General features: G+C 38.5%; 2 protein-coding genes across 6 annotated transcripts; one reads left to right on the plus strand and one right to left on the minus strand.

Annotated features, from left to right (window-relative positions):
- Window positions 1–5,426: 5,426 nt before the first annotated feature.
- Window positions 5,427–10,145, plus strand: PP2D1 (protein phosphatase 2C like domain containing 1). The gene is given in 8 exon segments (XM_077782250.1): window positions 5,427–5,469; window positions 5,556–5,632; window positions 5,635–5,864; window positions 5,866–5,993; window positions 5,996–6,025; window positions 6,028–6,064; window positions 6,066–6,152; window positions 10,097–10,145. Coding segments are annotated over 8 exon segments (681 nt in total).
- On the minus strand, window positions 5,757–27,985 carry RAB5A (RAB5A, member RAS oncogene family). 5 transcript variants are annotated; one of them, XM_031503869.2, is made up of 6 exons: window positions 27,906–27,985; window positions 21,247–21,499; window positions 17,818–17,969; window positions 16,623–16,745; window positions 14,708–14,801; window positions 5,757–12,339 (listed from the first exon to the last, which is right to left on the minus strand). In XM_031503869.2, exons 2-6 carry the CDS (start codon window positions 21,407–21,409, stop codon window positions 12,224–12,226), a joined length of 648 nt encoding a protein of 215 aa, XP_031359729.1. In that variant the 5' UTR covers window positions 21,410–21,499; window positions 27,906–27,985; the 3' UTR covers window positions 5,757–12,223. The 5 variants fall into 5 exon arrangements, with proteins under 5 accessions (XP_031359729.1, XP_021393792.1, XP_021393793.1 ...); XM_021538117.3 differs by lacking the exon at window positions 27,906–27,985 and adding an exon at window positions 27,449–27,684; XM_021538118.3 differs by lacking the exon at window positions 27,906–27,985 and adding an exon at window positions 27,326–27,386.
- Between the last annotated feature and the right edge of the window lie 12 nt (window positions 27,986–27,997).

Consider the following 27,997-nt stretch of genomic DNA (forward strand, 5'->3'; position numbering starts at 1 on the left):
ACCTTGTTTCTAAAGGCAAAATGCAGAAAAATAAACTGAGAAAATGTCATTGCAACACTCATGGCTGTTCCAGTCACACAAATTTCTTGTTAGTGATGGACCATTTAGCAGTTTTTATATGCTTCTTACCCAGAGGATGCTCTTCTTGACTCCACTCAGACTTTTGATTTAACCTAAACCAAGTGAGAAAACTAAAGTCTGGAGTCACTCCTGCCTTTGTACAATTTGAGCTGTGTATGAGAAGTCCAGAAGATGTTTGTTGAAGTTATTACTGTTATTATCAGCAGTAATTGCATAGGCTTGTATTATTTTGTGGTAGTGAGAGCTCTGGATTTCTTCTTGCAAACATGGGATGCACTATCTATATTTCCCTTACCTTCTCTTTGATTCTTCACAATTCTTTTGTTTATTCCTTTCTCTAATGTATTTTTCTGTTCTTTCTATTCCTTAATTCGTGGCAGAGATCCCTGCAAACCTCTTGGACTCCACTTGATGTATTTTGACTGCTTGTGCCATGTAGGACAGGTCATTTGGTGCTGGAAGCCTGAAATACCCCTAGGAGACTGGCACAGGCACTGCTGGCAGGGATGGGAGAGAAAGGCCTTCTTTCTCCATCCTGCACACAAGGTGCAAGTGCCAGCCAGCACCCTTGATACAACATTGACATAGATATGATTTCTGTAAGATGAAGTTACAGTGGCCTAAGCACATTTGATTGGGCAAACCTAGTCATGGGCCTTCCACATATCTGTGTGGGGCACCACCTGGAAATCCTAGATTTTCCAGGAACTAGAGGCACAACTGCAGGCACCACTGCTAAACCACTCAGCCAGGCAGCAGAAACTAAACAGGCTGAAAACTTCCATTTGGACCAGCTGTAATAGCGCTGTGTACAGCTGAAAAAAGCAGAGGAACCCCAGGAGTACAGCACCAACCCCAGATGGGGCTTTGTGGGGTAAGGGAGGATGTCACCAGGAGTGCAGGACGCACAGTTACGTTACCACCATCCATCTTCTACCTTCTGCCACAGCTTTCTTTGTGGGTCCCCAAACTCTCACATCCCTCACCTCCTGTGCCAAGGCCAGCAGGCTCGTCGTCCCCACTCGATGTTTCACAGCCTCTGCCCCATGCAGGCCCTTGGGGGATAGCAAACTGCTACTTCTGCTTTACTGAGACTGACCCAAGGAAGAGCTGCAAAATGTCTGGAGTGTAGAAAGAGCTGGTTTGCCATTGTTTCACTACTCCCATTTCCCATTTTGAAGTTTTCTCCCAGCTGAGGAGATGCACCTCTGCACAAGTGGACAGTGTCACAAACTATAACTCTCTCCCAAGAAGACCTAATGATGGGGACTCTTATTTTATAGGGTGGCACAAAACCAGAGGGCCTGGAATCCTGAGATTCCAGTTTTGGACAACACTTTAGAAGATAAATAAGGAGACTAATTATCTTAATTTATTCCATAATTATTTTAATTATCAATCACTTCCTTCTTTCTTACCTATTATCAGGTTCACAGGTGGGAGTACAGGATTCCGAGTCCTGAATGCAGGCTCTGCCCCTGGCATCCTCCTGTGACTCACCAGGTTTGTCTACATTTCTTCCCACACCTTTCATAACTAGACTTTCTTGAAGCTGCATCACTGCTTCTGGGGATGCAGTAAGTAGACTGTATATGCACACCTAAGTTGACTCACCTGGGAGAAGATGTCTTGCTCCTTCTGTATCATTCCCTCGGATGGTTTTAGGGAATGAGAGGGCCAACTCTGATTAAAAAAAAATATAGAAGGTATAGGGCATGGCTCCTGGGTTAATAAACAAGTTTGTTTTTTCAGGTAAAGACTATTTCAGAGGTCTTACATGAGTTTAAGGAAGGCTTGGTAAGGGTTTTCACATAAGATATATGCTTTTTGCGGCTTTGGCCAAAGATGACCATGTGAACCTGGGACCTGCTAAGGCAGCACCCACCCAGCAGAGGCTGGCTCTGACTGTGCTGTGGGACATGAGCTGCACAGCACAGTCACACTGCACCAGGCAAATGCTAATGCCTCACTGGCCATCCAGGGTGGCTCCTTGACAGATGCTGGTGGCATCAGGCACCCTGCAGCTCAGGCACAGACAGTCCTGGCCATGCTGAGAGTCTCTGTCATGGTTGCTGTATGTGGGCGTGATGCATTCACAGTTTTCCAGAAGAGGTGCTGCTGCTGGAACTGTGCTGAACGTGTGGAGGCAATGAAGCCATGTCCTGGTGTCACAGGTACATGGGAAAGAGAGGACTGAGAGGGAAGCACTGGCTGAGACATGAGCAATAAGTAAATCCGGGAAGCAGGAAAAGACAGGTAAGGAAGCTGGTACTCATTCAGCAAGAATTTGCAGTAAGGTCTGTTTATATGTACTAGTTGATAATATAACAATTATATTATGTTAATATAACAATTATAATATATATATTATTATAATATAACATTTATAAACAGGTTGATAACCTGTTTATAATAACTAGCTGATAATATTTTGATGAGAAATTCAGGGAGACCATGACCTCCATTTTACATCACACAGTCCTCTGCCTCTTCCCATCACCCACAGGCAGGCAGGCAGGCAGGCATCTTTCCAGAACTGGTTTCAGCACCAATAACAGTCACCATTTTCTAAGACCACAAGTATGTAGCAAATAATAAAATCCCCAAATCTAACAGAGGAAGAAGTTCAGGCCTGGAGATTGTGCAAGCTAAGTTCTGACTGTGTCAAAGGGAAATGAGGAAGAAGCACTCTGGGTGGAGATAGGAAGAACAAGTGTCAAAGGGAGATAACTGCACATGGGACTTGTCTGTTTGGATACAAATCAGATCCTCCGTCCTCAAAGCTCAGGAACATCTTCCATCTTTGGTAATTAAAAAATTACGATTGTAGTGCCAAACTGCAGAAACAGAAAATAATCTTGCCTTACCTTATTAACAGCAAGCAGCTCCAAGTGCCATAGAAAGAAAGGGTTTCCAGAAAGATGAGATTTACTGCGACAATGGTATCGTCTGCCATATGAGCCTCATGCTCTCTCTGCCTCATTCTGGTCCTTTTAGACAGGCCAGCGTATGGCAGACTAAGCACTGACCAGGAGGTTCTTTGACATACACAGTAAATACAGTTTTTTTGCCCTTGAAAACATGTATAATCTCAAACAGTGGTTCACCCCCGCATTCTTCTATATCTAATTTCTTTTTATCTGCTTCTATTTTAATCTCAGGACATTAAACTGTGTTGGGTTTTGACTCTCTAAATAGGCACAGGGAAACTGCAATGAGCTAGAAAACTGAATTTTATCTTTCACTGTGAGGCTGGCAGTACTTTAGCTTGGTGTGTTGTGCTGTCAGTATCTCACTGTTATCCTTTAACCTGACAGCAAAAAACCTCCCAGTCTATATTTGTTCCTGATGAGAGAAATGCAAGGAGAGGACATACAGACTAATCTTTTTACTTCATAAGAAATCAGCAAAGCAAATTTTTTTGTTTGTTTGTTTTGTTTTGTTTTTTTTTTTAGATTTTTATTTTTACAAGGTTTTTTTGCTATTAACATAAGCAATTTATGCATAGCATAAAAATTAACATCAGGGCTGCCCTTTTAATAATTATAAGCAAAGTTATTGCAACTGAAGAGTTACAGCCTATCTTGCTACATGAATTATTATATTATCCTGGTTATTTACATATTGTAATTAACTGGGACTGTTTTGGTGCTTTTTAAATGTGATTTGTTAGCACTTGCAGCCACTTACGGAGATACAAACCCATGTAAAATGTATGTGAGTGTTAAGAATTCAGTTTACTGAGATCAAACTAAAATTTTGCTCAAAGTTTCCAATTTCCTGTCTCTAATCCAAGGGGCTTTTATATATACTAAATATAAAATGGGTTAATTTTAAAAGATTTACAAAAAATAGCTTACCAGGTGTTTTGTATACATTAGTCCTAATTTTTCTCAGGCCTGAATGCATCATTGTAATGAAAGCACTGAAGTTTTGTGCCATCTCTCAGTCTCAAATTCAAATCATGCAGAAAAAAAAGGGACCTGCGCAAGTGGTTTTAGCCATGTACCTCCTTACCTTTCCCTGCTAGAGTGGTGCAGCATTTTCAGAAGTCTGATGTTCACCTCTTGTATAGAGACAGACTTTCCTATAAACTGATCCTACAGCAGATTGAGAGTTGTAGCCAGCTGCAAGCTGTCTCTGAAAGGATAAGCTATACTAAACTGTCATAAGGGGTTTTTAAATGGTTCTGCTTAATATCACCCTTGGCAGAAGATATGTTGTAATTGATCTACCTCAGCTGATCAGAGGCACTTGATTCATTAAGATGTATTAGGATTAATTTGAGCTCAAGGAGGTTAGGGCTTTGACTTTAGTGATATTTTATCTAACTGCCATGACAGAAACACAAACTGCAGAAATCCTTACAATACACAGGTGATGGAGAGAAGTAGTGTGATCAAAAATAAATGTACTTGCTAGCTGAAATCCTGGAAAACAGGTGCAAAATAGTTCATTCAGGTGTGGCTGTATGGAATGCAAAGAGAGAGCCCCAGTAAAGGAATGAGGTTAAAGTAGGATGAAATTCCCAAAGGCTGGTTTTGTAATGTGGCTGTGAGGTATTACTGCTGCTCAACTTTGCCCTGGTGATGAATTATCAGTGGTTAACAAAGACTAACTGAAACAGAAATCTCATAACAGAGAATACAATAGCATATGCATTTTTGTCTGATTTTTCTCATCCATAAATGCTAGATATGCTAGATACTAAAAAAAAAAGCATAATCAACTTGAATATAAACACTGTTTTCATACTTAGTAGATATATGAAGTATAGGCTGACAAACTTAGCTGCTCACATGGTGTCAGGATTTTGTGTTATGGTGTCTGTGCATGTATGTCACGTGCCAGTTTAGGGGGAGAGGATGTTATGCAAGCAGCAGTTCATACTGAATTTTTCCAAGCCTGAAGCAGAATCACTTGAGAAAAAATTCTAGGTAAAACAGCTCAGCTGTTTCTGAGAATAGGATTTGGAAAATATGTTTTGAATGTGTTAAGCCAAATGTCTTTTTTTTTCTAGGAAAGCTCCAAGACAGTCAGGTTTTCAACTACCACTTGGCAATTTGGCTGAAATGGCATCAGCAGTGCTTCTTTTGTCATTCTTGTCAATTTGCCCAAATCAGAGCAAGTAACAATATTTCGAAAGCAGCATCAGTTTGCCCATGCCAGGTAGAGACATGCCAATGTGCAGATAGTGAATTCAGACAGGTCCCTCTGCACCACCGGGGCTCTGTCGGAAGTGCCTTGCTTGGAGGCTCTACAGCTCTGACTCTTGGCTTTGCAGCACCAGGTGCCAGGCCAGGGAACAGCACTGGGGATGCACAGTGAGGTGAGAGACTGAGCTGATGGGGGACACTGGAGCAAGGAGCTGGAGTGGAAAAATTGGAGGTACATGGGGACAGGAGGAAAATAAAAGCTCTGCCTGGAGGACAGGCAGACAGGCAGAGGTGCTGATTAGAGTCAGGTCCTTGCAGTACCTAAATTCTACACTGCTAAATTCTCTGAGACACATAGGCAGAAGATTAATTCCTCACTTGAATTCCTTGTGGATTAATTCCCACTCCCACACCATTTTGTGATCTTGCCAATATCAACAATCCTGGTACTTCTAAGAAAATAAATAATTCTTTAATAAAAACAATACTGATTTGCTAAGATAAAAATTCCACATGGAAGAGAGACATGGAAGACAGGTTTATTGTGCTGGACAACCATGAAAGTAGGTCAGATACATGCTTTCTGAAGATTTTTGATGGCTGTCAAAGTGTCACAGCTACTGAAACAAAAGCTTCCACTTTTATTGTTTGAACAGCTTTCTCACACAGATTCCTTCCACAAAAATAAAAATGACAAAGAGCAAATTCTTTAATTTTTTGCCAGACTAATCAAGGCTGATTACTGGGAAAAAGAGAAGAACCAGGCAATGAGGAGACCAACAAGACCAGTCTATTATGAAAGTGTATGCTCAGTCCTTTTGGAGAATGCAGATTTTTACAGCTGATAAGGAATGAGGTTTCCAAAGTTCACTGGAATGGAAGGTGTTGCTGGGCTAATGCATGTTGCTATTATAGGTAAGTATATTCCACACCAGGATTTTTTTCCCTTAATCCAATTAAGTTAAAAAAAAAAAAAAAAGCAAAAGTAAGCATAAATTAATCTATAGATTTGTTGGCAGTTGGTATCTAGAGATAAAAAGCAGCAATTCCTTTAGCTTGACAATGTGAAGGAGACATGATAAATTCCCTCACAACTGAAACTGCTATTGGACAATTCAAACCATGACAAGTATTCAGCTTATTAGATAAGTAGCCTGAGCACAATATTTGAATTAAAGCATTTACTTCAATTTACTAATATAATAGTTATGAAGCATTCCATAATACACAAGTGACCTCTGTAAGAATAGTATGATTGTTTTTTTTTTAAATCAAGAGGTGTAAAGTGTCATCACTTTATGACAGGCTTCTGATTTTTTACCTGATAAAGTCCTTGTGTCAATGAACCATGCTTAAGATATTATTTAAATTCATTTGTTTCATTGGACTAAGTGCCACCACATTTTGCTACCAGCAAAGTGAAAACATGATTTGAATAATCCAAATTATTACTTTCTGGAATAGGAATCTATTGTATTTTACTCTTATGAAAGAACTATTCAGATCTGTTTCCTTATGAAGTAGAACCTTGCTTTTCTTTAGTACAGAATCAGTTATTTATTACAATGAGAAACAATGATACATTCCTAATGCTTCTTCACCCACCCCTGTTACAAGGGACACTAGAAGAAGCTCTTGCAGACTAGCAACTCTAGTCATTATATCTTCCCACCTGGTGATTTTTGTTACAGTTAAGCCCTCTCTGTACATCAACCAGCTGTGAGATTACAAGCAAGATACTTGCTTTCCTACAAAGGGGTGCACAAGCAAAGTTACATAAAAAAGCTGGTGTGTGAAGAGTTGTGCCTGCAGTTACATTCTCTTCCAGCCTCTGCTTGAAGTACATGCCCAGCACTACACCACTTCTCTATCACTCTCCCTGGCACTAGTAAGGAGTGGACTGACACTGCAGCTGACACCAGAAGCACTCTTTCTTCCTGTGATGTGTGCGCATTCACACATCTTGTAAAAGACTTCTTCATATTTCTCCATATGAAATTTGACCAAAATTAATGAAGAGTCAAAGATATTAGAAAAAGGGAGGACCATTTGTGAGAATTCCTTGTGGTCAAGACAAAAAAAAAAAGTTCTATACTTGAAAAAAGCAATTCCAGATATTAAAAAAATACAACAACTTGCACTCATCTGCCAGCCTGAGAAACACTGTAAACCAACTTTATCATGCACTGACACTGATCTAGGTAACTGTTGTGTACCCCACCACCTCCATTTTTCAATGCTGCTGTTAAAGCTGTTTTTTACCTCAAATAAGCTTTCTGCAGCTATGTGACCTTTACTGGTACGGGTATCAAAACAGGTAGTTCAGCAGTAGCCCATCTATTCTTTCAGAAATTCAGTCACACCTTTACTGGAATACAGCATTAACTCACAAAAAGGCTGCAATGTTTTCAGAGGCATTAGTGCGATAGAAACACATTTTATTCCAAAGAGACTGATGAAGGCAAGAACTGAGGCTGGATGAATTCTTTACCAAATTGCTTCTGGGTCTTGTTACCTGCCTCCAGCCATTCCTTACAGAGAGGGTTTCATGCTGGCTGCAATTAAGGATACCATAAATTCAAGCTCTGCTAACAAGTTAAGGTTTGAAGTTCATCAGAGGTACTTTAAACTTTTTATGATTAAAATCCACATTTCTGAACCACTTCTAGAATACACATTTATTTAATCTAATACAATTAATTTTCCACCAAATGTACCACATCAAAGAAAAAAATTCACGCAATGTGAGCCTTGATTTTTCCTCAAGGAGTGTGTTCTTACAAGAAGTATAGACATGTTTCTTCAGCTCCAGATAAGCAACAAAAGAGGATGGTCAGATACAAGGAGCAGGAGGTGGTGACATGGGCCATCTTCTTAATTTAGTCCTATATTGATAGGTCAGCTAAGTTTTGTTGATTCTTTTGCCCTGACTCTGGTCTGCAGACAAGAAAGACTTGTATCCAAAAGGGACAAGATTTCTACTCTTTCTTGCAGATTGTTCCATGTGGGTTATTATTATGGCCTTGGTTAAGCATACAGTTGGTGGTCCTGCACCAAGGGTCCAAAGGGTATTTTACACATTCTTCTAGCTCTCCATGGAAATCAGAGGAAGAAGTGTGAAACAAGCACAAAGAAACATACAGAGCACAACTTAAGGCATCTAAAAGTTATAATTAAAAAGGTATGTCCTTCAGTTTGGTGTTTTGAATCCCTTTCTGATTTAAGACAGAAGAAATCTGCCTTCACAGACTACACTTAGCTGTCTCCTACACTCGATGATGCCAATACTGCCCAAGAAACACAACTACTGCGTAAGCAATGCCAAATCATACACCCCTTTTCAGAGGTCAATCCCCCATCTAGCCAGATTATATTAAAAATACAATATAAATGAACACACTGCAGCCAGCTTCATTGTCTAGAAAGCCACCACATCCCAAACAAGTTCCTTCTGCCTGGAATCGCTTTTGCCTTTATGCCAACACATCGGAGGGGACAGAACATCTCCCCTAACACAAGAAATGGCTTCCCAGGGCAGCCACAGAGGATCTCCAATACAGCACTTTGGTTCAGAGCTCTTTCCTTTATGCTCTGTGTTCAAATCTGACATGATCAGCCCCCTGTACCGTTACAATTTCTAACACTTTTAATTCTCTTATTTCAGAAATGTTGAGGGACAGGGTTAGTCCTCAACTTCCGACAATGACTAAGAATTCTTGCTCCCTTGGGTGCCTTAACCAAGTAAGATATTTAAAGTATCCTCTAAGTAAACAGTAAATCCTAATAATGTCCAAATTATTTTCAAGTACTAGAATTTGTAGGCTGCCAGAAACAGTCTGAGCTGAAACATCTTGCTGAGTTCATTCAGACACTTGAAAGCACATGTTCTCATAGGAGAAAAAGAATTTGAGAAAAATAGAGAAGTTACACCTTGACTGGCTTTTAAACAAAAGTGCATGATCTTCATATTAGACTGCAGTTTTAAGCTGAATTAAATGTCACCTAAGACTCCTCATAAGACTTTATTTGCAGTCAAGAGATTAGGATTCCAGAACAGTCTTCTAAGAATGGAAGGGGGAAAAAAAAGAGAAAACTTTGCTGTAAAACCAGAAATAGATTCAATGACATATATATTGTTGCCTGTGAACTAGATTATTAACTATGATCTCAGGTTTTTTCCCATTCCTTAACACAAGGCTGATACTGTAACAGCAGTATGTTTTAAAAACACAGTATACTATAAATACTATTTCAACTTCAGATGATGCATATGAAGTCTTACATAAAAATGGAGTCATGTCTCTCAAGAGCACAGCTCTTCTAATGTGAGAGAAAACACCAGAATGGTGGAAATATCAGCACTAATAAACCAGATTCGTAGAGGGATACTAGAGAACTACAAGGGCTCTTGGAAATCACAGAGCAACAGTAAAAAGAACATCTGTTACCCCTGTACCTCATACTGCATCTGTCCCTAACAATGTTACTTGCCAGTTTCTTATTTTGGTTTCTAATGGGTTTTGAGGGGTTTTGGACTACCTGAAGTACTTGCACCAACTCTTAACATTCACTCATTATTTGAGAATGCATGAATGCCGTTCAACAAAACAGGACTTAGTGTGCCAGCATCTAGTATCTCTCACAGGAGACAACTGACTCAAACACTATTAATCATCTGCAAGATAGAATACAGCTATTTTATTCCAATAAAGGTATTTTTCAGAGTGACTCAAAAGGCAACCTGAAACAAAATCAGTGAAAATATTTTAGGAAGAATTATAGGCATAGTAAAAATGGAATTCCTAATAAGGAAACAAAAAAAAAAAAAATCAAACTAATCCAGAACTGTCTCTTTTCAGTAACAATGAAGTAAATTCAAAGAACATAGATACACTACTCCAATTCTAGCATACAAAGGTGACTCTGAAGAACTCAATTTGAAGACAGAAAATTTTATCTAAGTTTTCATCCACAGTGAGACTTCAGAGCAAGAAGAAACCGACACCTTCTTTGCAACAGGTCCAAGTCACAGCTGTAAGAACTGCAAGAGAATGTGCTGGTATCAAGGTCTAAAGCCATGAAAATGCCTCCAAAATAGACAAAACCATGCCATTTAATCTGACTCAAATACACATCTGGCAGAAAAAACAGACTCTAATTCATTTCATGACAAACTCCAGGTGATGTTGGTCAAGAACTGCTAAAGACTGTATCACCACTGGGTTCTAAACCACCACCAGAGCTTGAAAAAGACACAAAAATCAATTACAAATCACAAGCTGCAGAAGAAACACAGTCAGCTCAGAGACACTGCAATGCAATAAGTCACCTTGTGAACAACTGGCAAAGACTGCATTAGCTGCAGGTTCAAGAGACAATATTACTATTTTGATCATATTTCTAAATGGATATGATAAGATACCCAATTACCTCAACATTTAAAGATTTATCATAGAATAACTGGAGTGCCACAATATAATAGGACAAGCTTATATTTAGCTGTGCTATAAATTTATTGTAAGCATCTTAAATGCTGACCCATACAGTGAATCAGACATCTTGTCTGGAACTGTACAAATGTGATAAAACCTCCTGAAACTCTCAATAAGAACCAGTAATCAAAATTTTTTTAAACCACTTTATTCAAACCTGAGCACCTCAATATAAAACTAAACACTGGTGAACTGTCATTTTTCTTGCTAAACCCAGATTACTGCAAATTTAAAATCTGCACAAGTAAGTTTCTATCAGTTCAACATTTAAATAGACTAATTCATCTCTTCTGACACACTTTGTAGATTTCATATAATGAAAATAACTAAAAGAATTAGTGCAATATACTGGACTGATCAAAATAAAATGTACTTTGGAAAACAAAGTTGCGAAGTTCATTACTGACAGACAGCAGTACTTATGTTACAGATACAGGAGCATCATTTATTACTGTTCTAGCCATAAAGGAAGAACTCAGAACCCCCTTTGATTAGAGAGGAAAAAAGTTAGCTTTAAGTAACTGTACATTCTGTATACCTTTAAGCAACTCTTAAATATTACAGAAAGTATTAAACAAATGTAGACTACAATGCAGAGTACCTATTTACAGTACATTAATATCCAAATTTAAAATCAAGTTGGATGTACATAATCGTTAGTGCACTATTTTTTTCCTTAGGGGAAAAACAAACTGTAATGGCCAGCAATGATCAGAAACAAGAAAGAAGTCACAGACACCGCGTTTGTTGTGGTTTTACTTGAAGAGCTCTTACAGTTTGTAGAGGACAAAAAACCCCATATCCTAAGTTGTAGAGTTGAATTTACTGGTCTGTACCCTCTGAACAGATTAGAAATGAAGTTAGCCTTGATTCATCACTAATTCATTAAGATAACTAACTGGGTTGATATAATTTACATACAGTGTACCAACTAAAACTCCACTTTCTCACAAGCATAGGATTTTTAAAGATTGTTAATGTATTATTTGTAATAAAATTATTAACCTATGGAATGTATAACTAAACAGTGGATACCTGCAGAAACAAGTGGTTGCATCAATACTGCAATTAAGTAATTTTTAGACCCTGTTTCTAAGGAGGTTTTAAAGCACAGTTGAGAATTATGGAAAGACCCAATTCTATTTATTATAACAGTGATCAGTACTGAGGCTACAGGAACTGGCCAATTAGGTCCACAGAAAGTAGTTCTTCTACACCCCTAATAATAACAACTGAATTTTAAAACCTTTCAAGTGAAGGAAGTTTATTCCGCCTCCATCTCTCCTCTACTGCTGAAACATTACAGCCAGTGGTGGATACATGCATGTTAAAATTTTAGGTGAAAAAAAAACTCTGTATCATGAACTTGACTATTATCGTAAGTCTCTTCGCTGTTTGGAAGCTGTACTGGACCAGGTTAAGCACTCCAATTCCATGGTTATTAACAGTTAGGAAGCAGAAGAATATTCAGAACAGTTTAAAGCAATTGATCTTTTAGTTACTACAACATTGAGTCTTGGGTGGTTGTGTAGGTTCAGTAAGGTCTACTCCTCTTCCTCTGGCAGAGCTGGCTCCTGCATTCTGTGGTTCATTCTTAGGCAATTTTTTTGCTGTAAGGTGAACAGGAAGTAGAGTTAAACCTGAGATTTTACTAAGATTAAATCACCTGAGTAAACAGAACAACACATTATAGACATATCAGTATACTGTTTATATATTCTGATTTGATTCAGTGCATTGGGAATGAAAGAAGTGAAGACACTTCTTAAAGATTAGCTACTTTATTATTTTCAGGAGTGAAATGCATTAGTAACTCAAGCAGTACAATGTATCTGCACAGGTGTGCTATGCCAGTAAATAACAGTTCTTGTGGGAATCCACCCACACAGGAAAGTCTTTAAGATCAGGATGTTAGTGCAAAAAGATACAGAAACATTAAAAACGCACAAAACACTGACAGAAATGGGTCAAACAATTCCCAGATATCCAGCTAGAATAAGTGTTTGCAAACAACATATAAAATGGCCCTCAACACCAGATCAAGCCACGCCTGGTTGTTTTTTTTTTTTTTTTTTTTTTTCAATCTGTCTCTTCAATTCTTATGAGTCAATTGACTGGTAATTTCTTTGTTGCCATTGTAGCTACAAGGTTCCTCCTCAGTCTTAACACAAAAAATAAGGGTGAAAGCAGTCACCCTTCTGAGCAGTAGCTTCTCCTAGATTTCTCTCCATCAGAAAATTGCTAAGTTCTACACAAAAGGACTTCCATAGGCCTATCTTACCAGGGCCCAACAACCACCCTTGTTCTACAGTTTGGCCAAAATGTTTCACTCCAAATTAATTACTTCTGTCAGTTTTTAAAAGAACTTTTTCCAAAATGAACAAAACACAGCCAAAAAAACCTGCAGAGCAGCTATCAACATGTGGTACCAGATAACCTCAGGGTGCTGGGCAAAAGGGTAAGCCACTCTGAGGTCCCCTCTCACTTGAGCCATTCTACAGTTCTGTGGTAAAACCCAAGAATCCACACGGTACTAAGCTGCTGAGCCAGTTTAAAGGGTCAATGCACCAGAAGAAAAATGTCTTCAGAGTAATGTTCTGGATTCTAGAACTGTATCTATAACTGAATTAGCATTGGGTTTTTTTAACTGGAAGTTCTGAATGAGTGCTGAAGCAGTCACTTTACAAGCAGCTGCAGCATGTATCCAACAATTCTTTCAACATTTTCATTTTCTCTCAGCTTTAATATCATATTTATACATGGTCCTGAGGATTGCATCCGTATTTCCAGGCCATTCCAAATGACATGCAATACTTATAACCTCATCAGAATTTCCATTCAGAGTCTATTGCTGCACAGATCTTGTTCTGATGTACTGACAAAGCTGAATTTCACCCCACTGATGTAAAATTCTGACATGGAAAAACATTACAGACAAAACACACAACTGTGTGGGCATTTTTTCCCCTAATTGGACATTTTTTTCCTCAAATTTATGTTGTAGGCTTCATTCAAATATGGAGGCAATAATTATTATTGATATCTCCAATTTAAAAAACCATCAGATTTTTGGGGATTTTTTTTTAAACAGGAAGCAACCTGCACCATTAAACATAATTTTGAAATTTCACCAGAATACTAAAATTTAGCATTTCTAATCATTAAATGCAGGCCTATCTTGAACATTTATGAGAAAAATATACTTTGCTGTCAGACACAGTGTCTGCATCTATCCCCCTTTTTCAAGTATTTACAGTTAATATGAAGTAAGTACTTGTTATAAAGTGTTGCTATACTGGCAATTTAATTTCATCTGCTGGAAGTTTGAAAGACACCACAAATTATCTCCTGCTTTCCTGGCTTGGAAAGCAGAAGATTAAGACCTCTTTAAAAATATTTAACTTTAACATCAATGATGATTTTTCACAAATAGCGGGTTAGAGAGGTGCAACAGACAAAACAGATTGAGTGAGGTTATTTGATGCTATACATTACTACTACCAACTAGCAAAGCATCTATTATAATTAAGGTTACTACTGAATAGATTAGTGGCCAGACTAAAAAATTAATTATTTTTCCTCCACTTTCAGAAGTTTATTAACAATTAAATACAATTCTGGGTACACATGAAACACAAAAGTTTTTGGGTTGTACTTAGTACTACACATTAGCATCTTTACAGAAATCCCTAAGATTATGTTACATTAAAAATATATGAGTAGTTTTACTTTTCACATGCAGGATCCTTTACTTATAACTTGGACACTGAATTTAAGCACACACTGCCATCTTTGGCACAGCTTTTGGATTTCAGACAGTTGCTTAAATAAAATTAAACAAATGAAAGGGAGTAAGAACACTTCAATACCAAAAATAATTTACATTAAAAACACAGATCTTAGGTTAGGAGGATTGCCATGGTCTGAATCACATGAAAACCATTCCCTTTAAAGTTTTCGTTTTGTTCATAAACTCACCAATTGCCATGAATATTTCATTTACGTTCATAGATGTTTTGGCAGACGTCTCCATGAACAATAAGCTGTTGTCATCTGCATAAGCCTGTGCTTCCTGAAAGTTAAAATAAGAATACATTACTTCATTAAAAAAAAAAAAAAAGAAAAAAAAAAAACTCATACAATCATTACACACTGTACTTTTAATTGCTACAAAGGAACAATCTCTACAGCATTTTGAAAGAAAGACAGTTTGTGGAAACACTCATCTGACAATGTTATATACCAGCTATGGAGAAGTTAAAATTTCACCAATCAGTTCAACGACTAGAAGTGGAATCTTGAAGATCCCTAATAATCTTAAAAATATCCAGGTGAAAAAATCTCATGCAAAACTAAATAATAAATGAAAATATTTATGAAAGAGACAGCCTCAATGCAGAGCATTAGCTCTGATAGTAAGAACAAATAAGTTTCAGAAAGTGCCACCAAATGCCATCAAGTCCATTATTACCCTGGAAAAAGGCAGTCTATGAACTATCTTAAATCTTTCAACCACTGAGGCAGATGGATCAGAAAAGTTTTATTATCCTGATACAAATTCACAGTTCCAGCAAATAAGTGGCATTCAGTATTTTACCATGTTACCTCCCTTTTCAGTATGAATTTTAATCTGAAACACTGCTCTTAAGAACCTTACTATTTTTGCCGCTTCTTATTAGTCAATTCAGCTGAGAATCTCCAGCTTATGCTTATGTAACTGCCTTTGCATTCAATAAGAAATCTGTGAAAAAACTGAACTACAGAACACCTATGATGATAAGAATAATCTACAGTGCTCTATAATTGTGTCATCTGCTAAGATCTATGTAATTTATACCTGAAACAACACATTAACAAATACTCATTGCTATCTGCAATGAGAAAGGTCTGTCAAGCCCACAAGGAGTCCATAAATCCACAGTAGCAAACCCCCTAACATTTAAAAAACATTGAAATTGTAATTGTTCAAGAAATAGTACAGGTAGATCTACTGTGATAGTTAAATGCGCTTATATTATTGACAGCAGTCATGCATGAACTTTTTGTTAAATGTAACAATTTTTCATAAAACACCAAAGTCTCATGTCAATTGTCATGAAAGTATAAAATTAAAAAATTGGCAGAAAAACATCTAAACCACTGCTAACCTTATAATTCAACCCTCCAGAGTTATAAAAGGTTTCATTATTATATGCAGCTGTATCTCAGTGACACCAAACAGATTAAAAACTGTAAATTACTGACTAATAAACAGTATCTTAATTCAAAGTCAGTCAATCATGAATGGACCAAAACTACCTGTAGTTAATTTAATTCAGCTTAAAGACTATTTTCTGATGACTTGATTAAACTTTCTAGAAGATGATCTGTGAGAGCACAGATGTAATCACTAAACCAAAAGAAATACCATGAAAAGCTCCATTAAAATTTCAACATTGCTTCAACAGTACAGCTTAAGCAAGTTAGGCACATCAATCATCTTTGTATCATATGATAATCAAAATTCTCTGGCTGACAAGCCAGACAGAACAGCTTGCACTGAGTTACTGCTATCTCATCCACCGAAACTCTAGTTACTGGTAATTTTGGGTAGAAGACAGAAAGAGGTCACATCAAAGAACAGATACTCAATTAGCCTTAAAGATACGCAAATAAATTAATTATTCCTCAAAGTCAAATTAATTATTCCAAAAAGCCTATTCCTCCATATTACTTGTACAGAAATAGGTTTTTTGGTAGCGTGTATAATTTAATTAGTCTCAGTTGACATTTATATTTAACAACATGACCCCCATAATAACTAGCTAGGCTATGTGTATAAGCTCCCCGTAGGTTTATTTACTATCTATTCAAACAAAATGCAATATCTATGAACAAAAAATAATGTACATACCTGGAAATCCACAGCTCTTTTGTTAGCTAGATCAGCTTTGTTTCCTGCTAAAGCTATTACAATATTAGGACTTGCTTGTCGCTGAAGTTCTTTGACCCAATTTTTCGCTCTGGCAAAGGACTCCTGTTAATGATTATAAATGATGCAACTGAGTTTTATCATCCTTTTTTACTCACCTATTATCCTCATCTCTGTTATCTACACTTCAAGCACAAAACGCCAATGCAAGGCTGCTACCTTAGTCCAAAGGCACACTCCAAATTGCCAACCGAGCTTTTTAAAATGAAACATTCCTGCCTTAGTTCTCAACTGTGCTTAGCTGTGATAATGCTGAAGTAAACAGGTAGGAAGATCTTTGTGTAGACAGAGTAAGGAAAGAAGTGGTTAAGAGAGAAAACAGCAATTTCAGTTTCTCTGGAAGATTCATTGAAAAGGCCTCAAAATTACTTTTTAATTACTGGGGACTGTTCATTATGGTACATGATTGCTGTGGATTTTTTGAAAGTTTTGGGTTGTAAGTCAAATTTTATCAGAAACTAGTGAAGCTTATCTCATCCAAGTTCAAATAAAAAGAAATCTAATAACCTCTAGGTTATGGTCTCAATAGACTGTGCTACCTTTCCAATCCTTAATCAAAATTTGCAAAAATACAATATTAAAATAATGTCTTCACTACCATGGTGCCACCAGCAATGTGATGAGAGTAACAGCTCAAACTCCATGAACTAACTGATTTAAGGGTGGGTTAGAAAACACTTTTACAAGAGGATTTTTCCTCTTCCTTTCCCTCTTTTTAATAAAGAAAACCACCCCAAAGCAAACAAAAAAACCAAAAACAAACAAAAAACCAACCAAACAAAAAACAAACCAAAAGACAATAACAATAACCCAAAAACAACAACAAACAAAAACCCAACTCTAGAAACAGTCTTTTAGCCAGAAAAGTTTAGAGACACAAATTGACATTACACAGTGCAGTATGAAATGAGCAATCTGGTCCAGCAGAAGGCATCCCTGCCCATGGCAGGAGCATTGGACTAGACAACCTTTAAAGGCTTCTTCCTATCCAAACCATTCTATGATTCTGCAAAATGATGAATTGATTTACACAAGTCAGTGAGAAAAAATAAGTAAAGATCAGTGCAAGACTGGTAACTTCCAAATCCCCTTTGTGCATCCCTAATCCAGTACTTACCTCGTTTGTAATGTCGTATACCACTATAGCTGCTTGTGCTCCTCTGTAGTACATGGGTGCTAAACTGTGGTACCGCTCTTGGCCAGCTGTATCCCAAATTTCAAATTTTACTGTTGTATCATCCAGACAAACGGTCTGGGTTAGAAAAGCAGCTACAAAAAAAACAGAGGTGCTGAAACCAGAAGTTTGCTTGTATCTCTATAGTCATATATATAGTTATGCTCACAGAGATGCAAAACATTTCAAGCCTACTATTTAAATACAACAAGTTTGATGCAAGCATTAGCTGACAGTCTGTGACTCTGATGAACATAGAGGAGTTATTTAAACAACTGGACATTCCTCAGGTTAGACATAAGAAAGCAAAAATTGTAAAGAATTTCTGTTTTCATTATAGTGAATCTGAGTAACCATAAGCCTTCTCTTAAAGCTTCTAGATACAGTCTGTTGAAGAAGGATGTATACTAGTGTACCAGTAGCAGAACCCCATCATACTCTAATACAACAGTTCAGATATTTTAATTCTACACATTTATATTGCTTGAATATCATCTTCAAACTTTGATTTTCAGCCCCTAACAACTTCACCTTAGCTAACAGGTCTGAAGAAAGAAGCACTTCTTGTAAGTTCTTGTTGTCAAAGCAACTATATTTTTGACTTTGCAAGTAATCTCAACAATTAACTTCAGCAAAATTTCAACAGCCTGCAGTTTCAGGGAAACTTGCAGCCATTTCTACTACAGCTGAACACATTACCATAAATAATGGTCTTCCAGTTACAGAAAATACTAACTCATTCCAAGTCCTCAAACAGTTACTACTAGTAAAAGTTTTCCATTCAGATTAAGGAATAATCAGAAGTATGGAGGTGAGAGCCCACACAGTACAGAAATCAGTATTAAAAACTAAACTAAGGAACTCTCACTACTTAGCTGAAGCAGGAACTCTGATCACTAGGCTCACTGACAGACTGTGGCCAATTTAAATCAAAAGACTGAAGAGACACCAGCCCCTAATGCTTGCATATCTGGGATTTCATCCTGTCCTACACACTCTGCGACATCATAGTGTAAGAATCATTCCAAAACTGCTCCAACCTTCAACTCAGCTCATAACAGAAGCCAAAATGAAGCCAATCTTGCTCTGTAAAGGACATTGTAACTAGCATACAGAAGTGTCCCTGTCTCAGCTGTAAGCAGCAGCTGCATGGTACTTAGCTGCTGGCTGGGGTTAAACTGTGACCAGAAGCTGACTCCTTAAGTGGTCAGGTGCTCCTGCTTCAGGGGTATTAGCATCCATCACAGATGAGCAGGCAGGCTGGAGAAGGTAAAAGCTTTGATGTTCCAATGTTAAATCAACATAAATCTCTCTAAATGTTACATATCCGAACACTGGTAGAACAGGCTCCACTTGGCAGCTCCCTAAGCAGCACAGAAGCAAAACAGAGTGGAAAAACACCATACATCCTGTACTAAACTAAGGCTTCCTCCCCAGAACCAGCTCAATATTGTATTTCTCCAAGGCAGAGACAAGATGATTTTCAAGTTCTCAGAATTATTCTCTTAACATAAAAATGTACCTACACTGTATAAATGAAGGTAGGTACTTGGAAAGAGAATTAAACAAGAAGTTTATTCTTTTCAATCCTCTTTTGTTTTTGTCAAAAATAACATTTCAACCACTTTAAAATGCCAATTAATCTCTGAAAAAAAGGCTAACTTTCTTCGACCTTGCCAAGGCCATAGTAAATTGACAATTAATCATCTGTTAATTATCTGAAAGTCTATCATCTTTAACAGCCATACTTTTGTCTTAAGCAACTAACAGGCCTGACTACAATCTGAAGTGGCAAAACCACACCACCACCATCCACCATGTCTGACTTTAACTGCACTCCCTTTCAGATGTTTTTATCCAGATTCACAATGCACATAAGCCTCTCTTTGTTAGAAGGCCCTTCTGTATACAAAGAAAATTATGCCTTAGGCAACTACAAGCCACAGAGTTAGACAGCTTTCTCTATAGAAAACTTTTCTGAATCCTAACATTGCTGCATGTAATAGCTCTCAGCTGTATTATATAGAATTTCCTTGTTTCTACTTGATAGAGAAGAGGCACAAGTTAATACAGATTACACTAAACCTTACACATCTGAACTTGAACTTAGGCTCTTGTATAACCTTTGTTTAGATTTTGAACAGTGTAACAGGGTTTTGGTTATTCCAAACACTAAAACAAGAAAAAACTAAACAGAGGTTAAATTAATTTTACTTAAATTTAACTGGTTTTAAACTAAAAACCTTGTTGTTATTGGAAAGTTAATTCACAACACATCTTTGAGAATGCTCTCTGTATTACCACACAGCTGTTTATCAGAACATACAGAAACTTTCATACTAACACCTATCCTCAAGCCATGACAAAAGGCACAAAGCCAAAAGTGTGCAATAGTAAGACTGCTAAAGTAGAAAATACATGGTTGTCTATTTATGCTGACAGATAGAAAAAATAAATACATTTAACAGCTAGATACAGGGCAAAAGAATAATGCAATGAAATTCAGCTTGTATCTATTTTTGTAAGCTTTCCAGTGTTTTTACACTTCAACAACTGTTGGTATGTGAAGACATACAGACCACTAGAAGGCCTTCACATAAATATTACAATGGAACAGGCTGACTCATGCAAGCTGCAACAGCAACTACTGGAGAGTATTTATCAATTCACAAAATTCATACCTTGTAAAGTCTGTGTGCTGTTAGGTAGTTTTAGGAAATGTTTAAATTTATCCAAGGAGGAATACAGCTCAAAGCACAAACACAAACTACAATATAATTTAAGAAATCTGTCAAACGGAAAAGTGTGATAAAATCTGTTTAAAGTTAAACAGATTTTTAAAAATTCTGGTAGCCAGCACCTGTTTTGTTTGAAATCAAAAAATGGAAAACCAGCACAATAAATTCTGCGATTAACACAAAAATATTTCCAGAAATGTAGCAAGTTCTCCAAAATCAAAGTCAGAATGCATAAGAGACAAACACAAGCCTTATGGAAGATGCAATGCTAGGGTTTTTTTCACAGAAACTAGCTTCTACTTTCATAGAAGCTTATAGTTCTTACTAAGCAGTTATTTAATGCATTAAGCATGCAGCACAATTAAAAGAGCCACACACCCACTTACAAACAAAATGTAACATTTAGCTCAGGTTTCAAAACTATGCAGTTCAAGAACACGTTTAATACCTCCGCTTGAAAAGGATGCTTGTGTTTAACTCAGAAAGTTATAGTTCTCAATTAGTGACACAGGGCTCAGATTTGATCCCTGCTGTCAATGACCCACTCTAGAAGTGCTGTTACATTAAAGGTTTTCAAGGGCAAGGACAATATAAACACATAACACGTAACAAACTAACAGGGTAATTTTCTCACCTCCAATCGTACTTTCTTGAAATTCATGAAACTGTCCTTTTACAAAACGAAGCACCAAACTTGATTTGCCAACTGCAGACTCTCCTAAAAGTACTAGTTTGAATTGGCAAATTTTATTTCCAGCATTTGGCCCGTTGGGCCTTGTTGCTCCTCGATTAGCCATGTCCAAATTAGAAAGCAGTCCTTTGTTTCAACAGCTTTTGAAACCAAGTTCCACTGAGATCTGAGTTCTGGTTCTTCTGCCAGTAACAACCTAGTTTGTGAAAAGACAGTGTGTGCATTAGATTTACAAACCAAGTAAGAAAAGTCTCATTCACTAATGCAATATATTTTATATAACTTCACCTAGTATTTACCGAAGTCAACAGTCTAGACTCCAGGTACCATCACTGATAAGTTGTCAGCTATAGCTAGAATTTATGATACATGAACAAGTTATCTTCTTCAACACCTAGTCTTCCCATCAAAGCTTCAAATTAGCACATTAAAATCCAGTTATGCTGTTTCTTGCAAGACCTCAGTCTCCAGTTATGTCTTAACAAATCAAGATTGATTTAAAACACAATAGATTCAGACTTTCAAATTGTCAGTAAAATAACAAATGACAAGCAGGAATAACTTTCATAATTATGCTATTGCTAACCAATATTCCAAAGTCTTGAACACTGCTCAAGGATGCTAAAAATCCGAGCAATTTGGGAAAACTCAAATACCACAGTACCTTCTTTGCAAGTGTAGTTCATCAATTCACTTCTATCCCATCTATCAAACACAGTTTCCTTACATAAAAGTACAGATCTTCACACACAAACCACTAATACCCTCTCTAATTAACAACTGTACTGAGAAGCAAAAGTGAAGCCTTCCATATGAAAACCAAATGACCATAAGAATTCCAGACCACTTTGCACAAATCACCAGAGAACCACCATACTATGATAAATTTCTATTTCCAATACTTACACATGTCCTAGACCAATATTAACAACAGAGATTTTGATAAGAACAAGTATGAACAGTGCATTACTTAGTCTGCTTACTCTTCTTTCCAGCTGCTTAAAAAAAACCCCATCCACAGTACTTACTCATAAAGAAAGAGAAGCCTTTAGACTCTGCTGGTACCACTTGTGACCCTAATATTTATGCTTTTACACACTTAACAGCAGATACAAAAGACCTCTCAAAATTAGTTCATAATTTTGTCCTACTCCAGCTGATCATTTATTTGAATTAAGCAGATTTTGCAGGGATACACCTTTTCTAACATCTATGACGTGAGTTAGGTTAGAGTACATGCTCCTGGTGCAAAAAATGGCTTTAATTCGTATATTGCAAAAAAATAAGCAAACATAAAAGTTTCAAATGACTCCCTGTTCTTTATTATTTGTGATGAAGCAACTACATTTTAAACCAAGTAGTAGTCTTTAGCCATCTTCCTATTTCAAACCCCTCAGCACATAGATTAGGCACTTAAGTATTCCTGTTTACTACAGGCCTAGCTCAGATGCTAAGCCCACCCTCTCCTTCCTAACTCTCCCCCTCCCTCAACCCAAGTCTTGAAGACCCTTCTTTCCTGGAAAGTGCTTCAGCAGCCTAGCAGAACCTTACCCTTCAGTAACATACTCCCTTGCAAACTAATATTCATGGAGTAAATGAGGACAAAAATCTTAGCATTATTTACTGAAAAATGTAACAGCTGAAAAACAGATACTTAATTTCTCATTGTAAGCAGAATATAGGTCTTAAAAATATTTACAGCATCTTAGAGGCACTTTTATTTGCTCATGTTCCTCCTTTTCTCACATCTCTCAAAATAATTTACCTTCTTTAAGGGAGGTTACAATGATTTTGCATTCTGTCCTGAGTTTGTGTCCCATTTGACTATTACATCACACTTAAAAATATGTATTTTTAAAATTTCAATTGTATAGCAATCCATCAAGTAGTAACTTTTAGCTATATATTCTTAGAAATGTGTGAAAGTATTCCACAGTGAAAGGATGAAGCAAAAAAGCCCCTGCAAATCCTACCATCGTTGTTATTAACTACCACATTAATTCTATACTACAGTTCTTATTCATTAAACTAATTTTGGGGAAGTATTTCAGAATACAGGAATGGATCCAGTTATTTTAAAAATACTAGACCTCTCATCCTTATACCATAAATCAACAATTTTGCCCTACTAGTGTGTTGGTTCTCAGGCAAGACTCTTCTCCCCTCCATGATGTGGAAATATGCTTCAGAAGTTGTGGAGTGATTTGGCTAAAAATGGATCAGTGACAACAGTTAATCTCTCCCTAACTGTACAACAATAGAGAATGCAGCAAGGCATAACCAAAATAGAGGTGGTTCAGAATACTGTTACCCATTTGTTTATCTTTTCCTCTAGAAAAGAAATTAAGACTTTAAACTTAAAAAATTCCCATCCGTTTGCTGTAGCATTCTAGTGTGTTTGGACAACCATGAAATAATTAAAAACACTGTTTTTTAATATGCCCCATGTTTCTCCAGACTCTGCAGCATTCAAAGAAACATAAGGACAATATCCAATGACTGTGTGACTTAGTACTCCTGGGAGCAAGTGACTTCTAGATGACACACAGTGAGGAAATCAAGCCACTGCACAGGTTACTCCCGATGACTGCTTTTTTGCTTGCTGTTTCCCATACTGACAGCAAAAGGAGGTATGAGAAAAAAAAATTGCATAATATTTATCAATTTCACCTGAGCATTTACAGGTGGCTGTTATTTCAGATTTTTATCACTTTCAAAACACTAATTATACCCCTTGCAAAACTACTTCAGAACACAAAGCTGACATAGGTTGTGAATAAAAATATCTGATTCAATTTTTACAGATGCCCAAGCTACAGAAGTTTACATTCTTACAGCATCCCTCCCCTGAAATCATCCTAGACAGTCAGATACCATGTACAAAAATAACCAGCTCTCAAGCTGATAGCAGACCACAGCACCTGATAGGAAGGCCATCTAAGAAACATACTGTAAACCTCATTCATTCAACAGTCACTTCAATACATCTAATAAATTAATAATGAAACCTACTAGTCATACCACCCACTTTTCAACAGCTCAGGATAAAAGAAAATGCAAGACTGAAAACCTGATAGAACACATTTAGATGATTGTGACATATTAATAAAAGTCACTAACACCTTCTATAAGTGTATACAGAAATCATCATCTTTTGAAGTTTCAGATGATGCCAAAACTCTGTAGTTGAATTTTACAACATGGCAGCATACACAAAAAGCAAGGGAAGTACCTGCTTAATCTGAAGAGAAGCAGTACTGCAGTTTGACACAGCCACTGCACAATGGTTTTGGGCTGTTCTTTGCACATCTGTGAGCTGAGCACACAGTGCCTCAGAAAGATTCAGAAGAAAATTTCAATGCTACAGTCCCCCATGCACACTCCAAGTCTCAGGTCACATTCGTTCTACTACTTCTTAATTCATCAGTAAAATACAAACTTGGAGAACCTGGGAGGAACAGTAAATTCAGTACCCTACCTATACACTACAAACTCAGCTCTGGTAAAAACTTCCTGGGAAAAATTCCACTGATATGGCTCCCCTTCTAATTTTGTACGCAATGTAATCAATATGTTTGGACTATGTAAAGGAAGAAAACCTGGGCAAGACATTTTCATTCACCTACACATAGGCAAGTACACAACTGTTTGGCTTGAAACAGCTCTTAAACAGATACATATGGGAGTTATGGAAGTGATCTACTAGTATAAAAATCTGCTAAAGAAAATACTTTATGTGGGAAATGGATTTGTAGAGATTTCTTAGGGATTGACAGAAGGGTTTACTTTGGAGAAACAGAACTATGAAAGATGCACTGTATTGGGATGCACGAGGGGTAGTTTTAGATGATTGGCTTTAAGGCATCTACAGCATGGCGTGACAAAAAGCTGATAGGCCAAGAAACACTTATGGTCTATTATAATTAGGAAATAGCTTCTGATTGTGATGGTGTGAATTATAATAACTGTATTGCCTCACCGTTCTCATGAGACTGAAAATGGAATAAAGGTTTTTAAAATGCCTCTCAGTTGCCCCAACTCCAGGTCAGGAAAAGGGTATTGTCCAACAAATATAAAATTTTTTGAGACAGATGGCTTCAGATGGATGGAAATGAGGGAGATTTTCTTACTTTTATAGAGTTTAACATAAAAACTCCATTTTGCAGTCTTGGGCGGTATAAATACATAGGTCACTATGCTAAGTAGGAACTTTCACTCTTCTGAATATCCCCCCCATGACTGAGCAGGTCCATGCTGAAATGCCAGAACACAAAGCCTGGAGTATATTATGAGCTAAGTACTCCTCATAATCCCACCAACTAATTTACTGTATGCTGCATATTCTCCTCACTCCAGAAGAGAAATTTGTATGCTGTTGGACAGTCTGAGTTTTATTTATGAAAGAGTACTAAGTATTTTAACAGATCAAACACAAATCTTATTATGCTTGAGCCTCTGTACAAAATACGAACAGCCCCAGCCAATACCCACAAACCCTCAATTTAATGGCATAATTCAGTCATGCAAGCTTAAGCACTGGACTATTTCAACTACAAGACAGCTAATAAGAAGTATCAAAGTAACACTGGTGACAAAAGCCAGCCAGAAGAGATTAAGACAGTGAGTACTGTTCCTACAACTAATGTGATTAAACATATTATCAAATAGAAAGGCCACAGGAAAAAATTCATGATAAATTTAAAACTGGAACATTCCACCACTTTTATATGCCATAGCAAACAACACTGTTCTTACTGCTAAACTTTTGTATGCTGCATTAACAGACATAAAGCATACAATGGTGAGGCTGCAACTATTATCTACTTTAAATTTTTTTATACTGGACTTTCTTGAATGTTTTAAAAGTCAGTAAGTAAAAAGCCTTATGCATTAGCCAGTCCTACTAACTGAATTTTTCTTCTAGGTTCAGCAGAATTAGTGTGATACCTTACTGTAGTGTTCAAGACAGTGACAGGGACAACCAGCAAAATGCTTGCAATATGTAAGCCAGTTTACATAGAAACATAATGAGACTAAGTTAAACAAGTGCATCAACACAGTTGCTGCAAAAAAATCACAGCCCTACAATTAAAGGTATTAGCCATCTCAAAAGCTCATCTGAATGATGAATGGTAGCAATTGCTTTCAGATAAACTGGTTTATCATACAGGAAATGTAAGTGATGACTACAATACCATTGTCTCTAGTTACCTCACTTCAGCCAACATCTACCTCTTCCTGACATTTCTCATTATGGAAGAACAATATCTACAAGCAATCTGTAGGTAAGCATGACTGTAATTCTGAACAGACACTATAAAACTGGAAAAAATAAAAAATACTACGATTTTTACTTTGCTTGAATGTTATATGAAAGAAATGTATTAATTTCAGCTGCTTAATTTGCTGTTTAGCCTCTCGTTACCATCCTCAAGCTCTTAAAGAGGTATAAGGTAGAAAAAAAATCATTACAAATGCCGAGCGAACAGCCTTTCATGGCCCCGTTTGGAACATTTTGATACTTCTCATGCAATTCAGCTCTTCTCTAAAGCACAAAAAGCTTAGGTTTGGTCCTCCACCCTACCCCAGCTTTGTCTAGTTCCAATTGCGTGCGATGCAGAAGATACCCAGCATACTAGGCCTGTTGCGATCCCCCCGATGGCGACGCATTTTCGGGAGCATTTTACTTCCCACCTAGTTCACCGTCCTTCTTCCAGACGCAAGCGAAAGGGAAAGCGAGGGACCCACCACCCAACCTCCCCTTCCATATCTCACAAGCAACTCGAGGGGCACAGCCCTGAGGGCCGGCCCCAGACAGCGATACCTCTCCGCAGGAGCGCCCGCACATAGGGGAGGATCCCCGCTCTCCCGGGCCCAGCCCCTCCATCCCCCGCCGCCACCTCCCCTCCCCCGCGGCTCCCTTCCAGGCGCAGGAATAAGGGGAAGTGGGAAAACCGGGGGCGCCATTTTGAGCCGGGAAAGGAGAGAGCAGCGTCCCCGCTCCGCACGCCGCGCTGCCCACCTCGGCCACCCGTACCGCGGCACGGCGCTCCCGCAGCGCCGGGGGAGCGGCTGCCGGCAGGAGCCCGGACGAGGCGCGTCTCGCCGCCGCCGGAGCCCCCCCGCGCCGCCTCCGCCTCCTCACCTGGCCGGGCTGGGGGAGCCGGGGCGGCGGCGCAGCGGCGTCCGTCCGTCGGGCGCGTCGGTCGGGGCCGGCGGGCGCGCCGGAGCAGGGTGGGCGGAGGAGGGGTAAGAGGGGAGGCGGCTCCTCGGTGGGGGCGAGGGGCGGGGGCGCAGCCGTGCCTCACCCAGCCCCGCCGCCGACTTCCGCCGCCGCCTCTGCCCCGACCAAAACACGCTCACACACACACAGCACGCACTTCCGCCGCCGCCACGTCACGCCCGCACGCGCCGTGCCCTTCCGGTGCGCCCGCGCCACGCGTCACGTGGCTCCCTTCCCTTCCCACCTCTCCCTCCTCCCTTTGTTCCCGCTCCCGGCCGAGCCGCACTCGGCTGTAGGGTGTTCCCTGTCTCCCGCTTCTCCCCAGCGCTGCGGGAAGAGTCCCTGGGAGCGACCCGCGCCTCCTCCATCTTCCACTTACGGTGGGGGTGGTGAGGCACTGGAGCGGGTTGCTCAGACAAATGCAGGACGCCCCATCCCTGACAGTTTCCAAGGCCAGGCTGGGTGGGGCTC

The sequence above is a fragment of the Lonchura striata genome, chromosome 1, assembly GCF_046129695.1.
Source record: "Lonchura striata isolate bLonStr1 chromosome 1, bLonStr1.mat, whole genome shotgun sequence".
Lineage (NCBI taxonomy): Eukaryota > Metazoa > Chordata > Aves > Passeriformes > Estrildidae > Lonchura > Lonchura striata.

Excerpts from the sequence above, each read along its gene's own strand:
- RAB5A (XM_031503869.2), bottom strand. The coding sequence starts at position 21,409 with ATGGCTAATCGAGGAGCAACAAGGCCCAACGGGCCAAATGCTGGAAAT. Across the intron at positions 17,970-21,246 it reads TCAAGAAAGTACGATTGGAG|CTGCTTTTCTAACCCAGACC; the intron begins GTGAGAAAATTA and ends TTTTTTTTGTAG. Across the intron at positions 14,802-16,622 it reads AAAGAGCTGTGGATTTCCAG|GAAGCACAGGCTTATGCAGA; the intron begins GTATGTACATTA and ends TTTAACTTTCAG.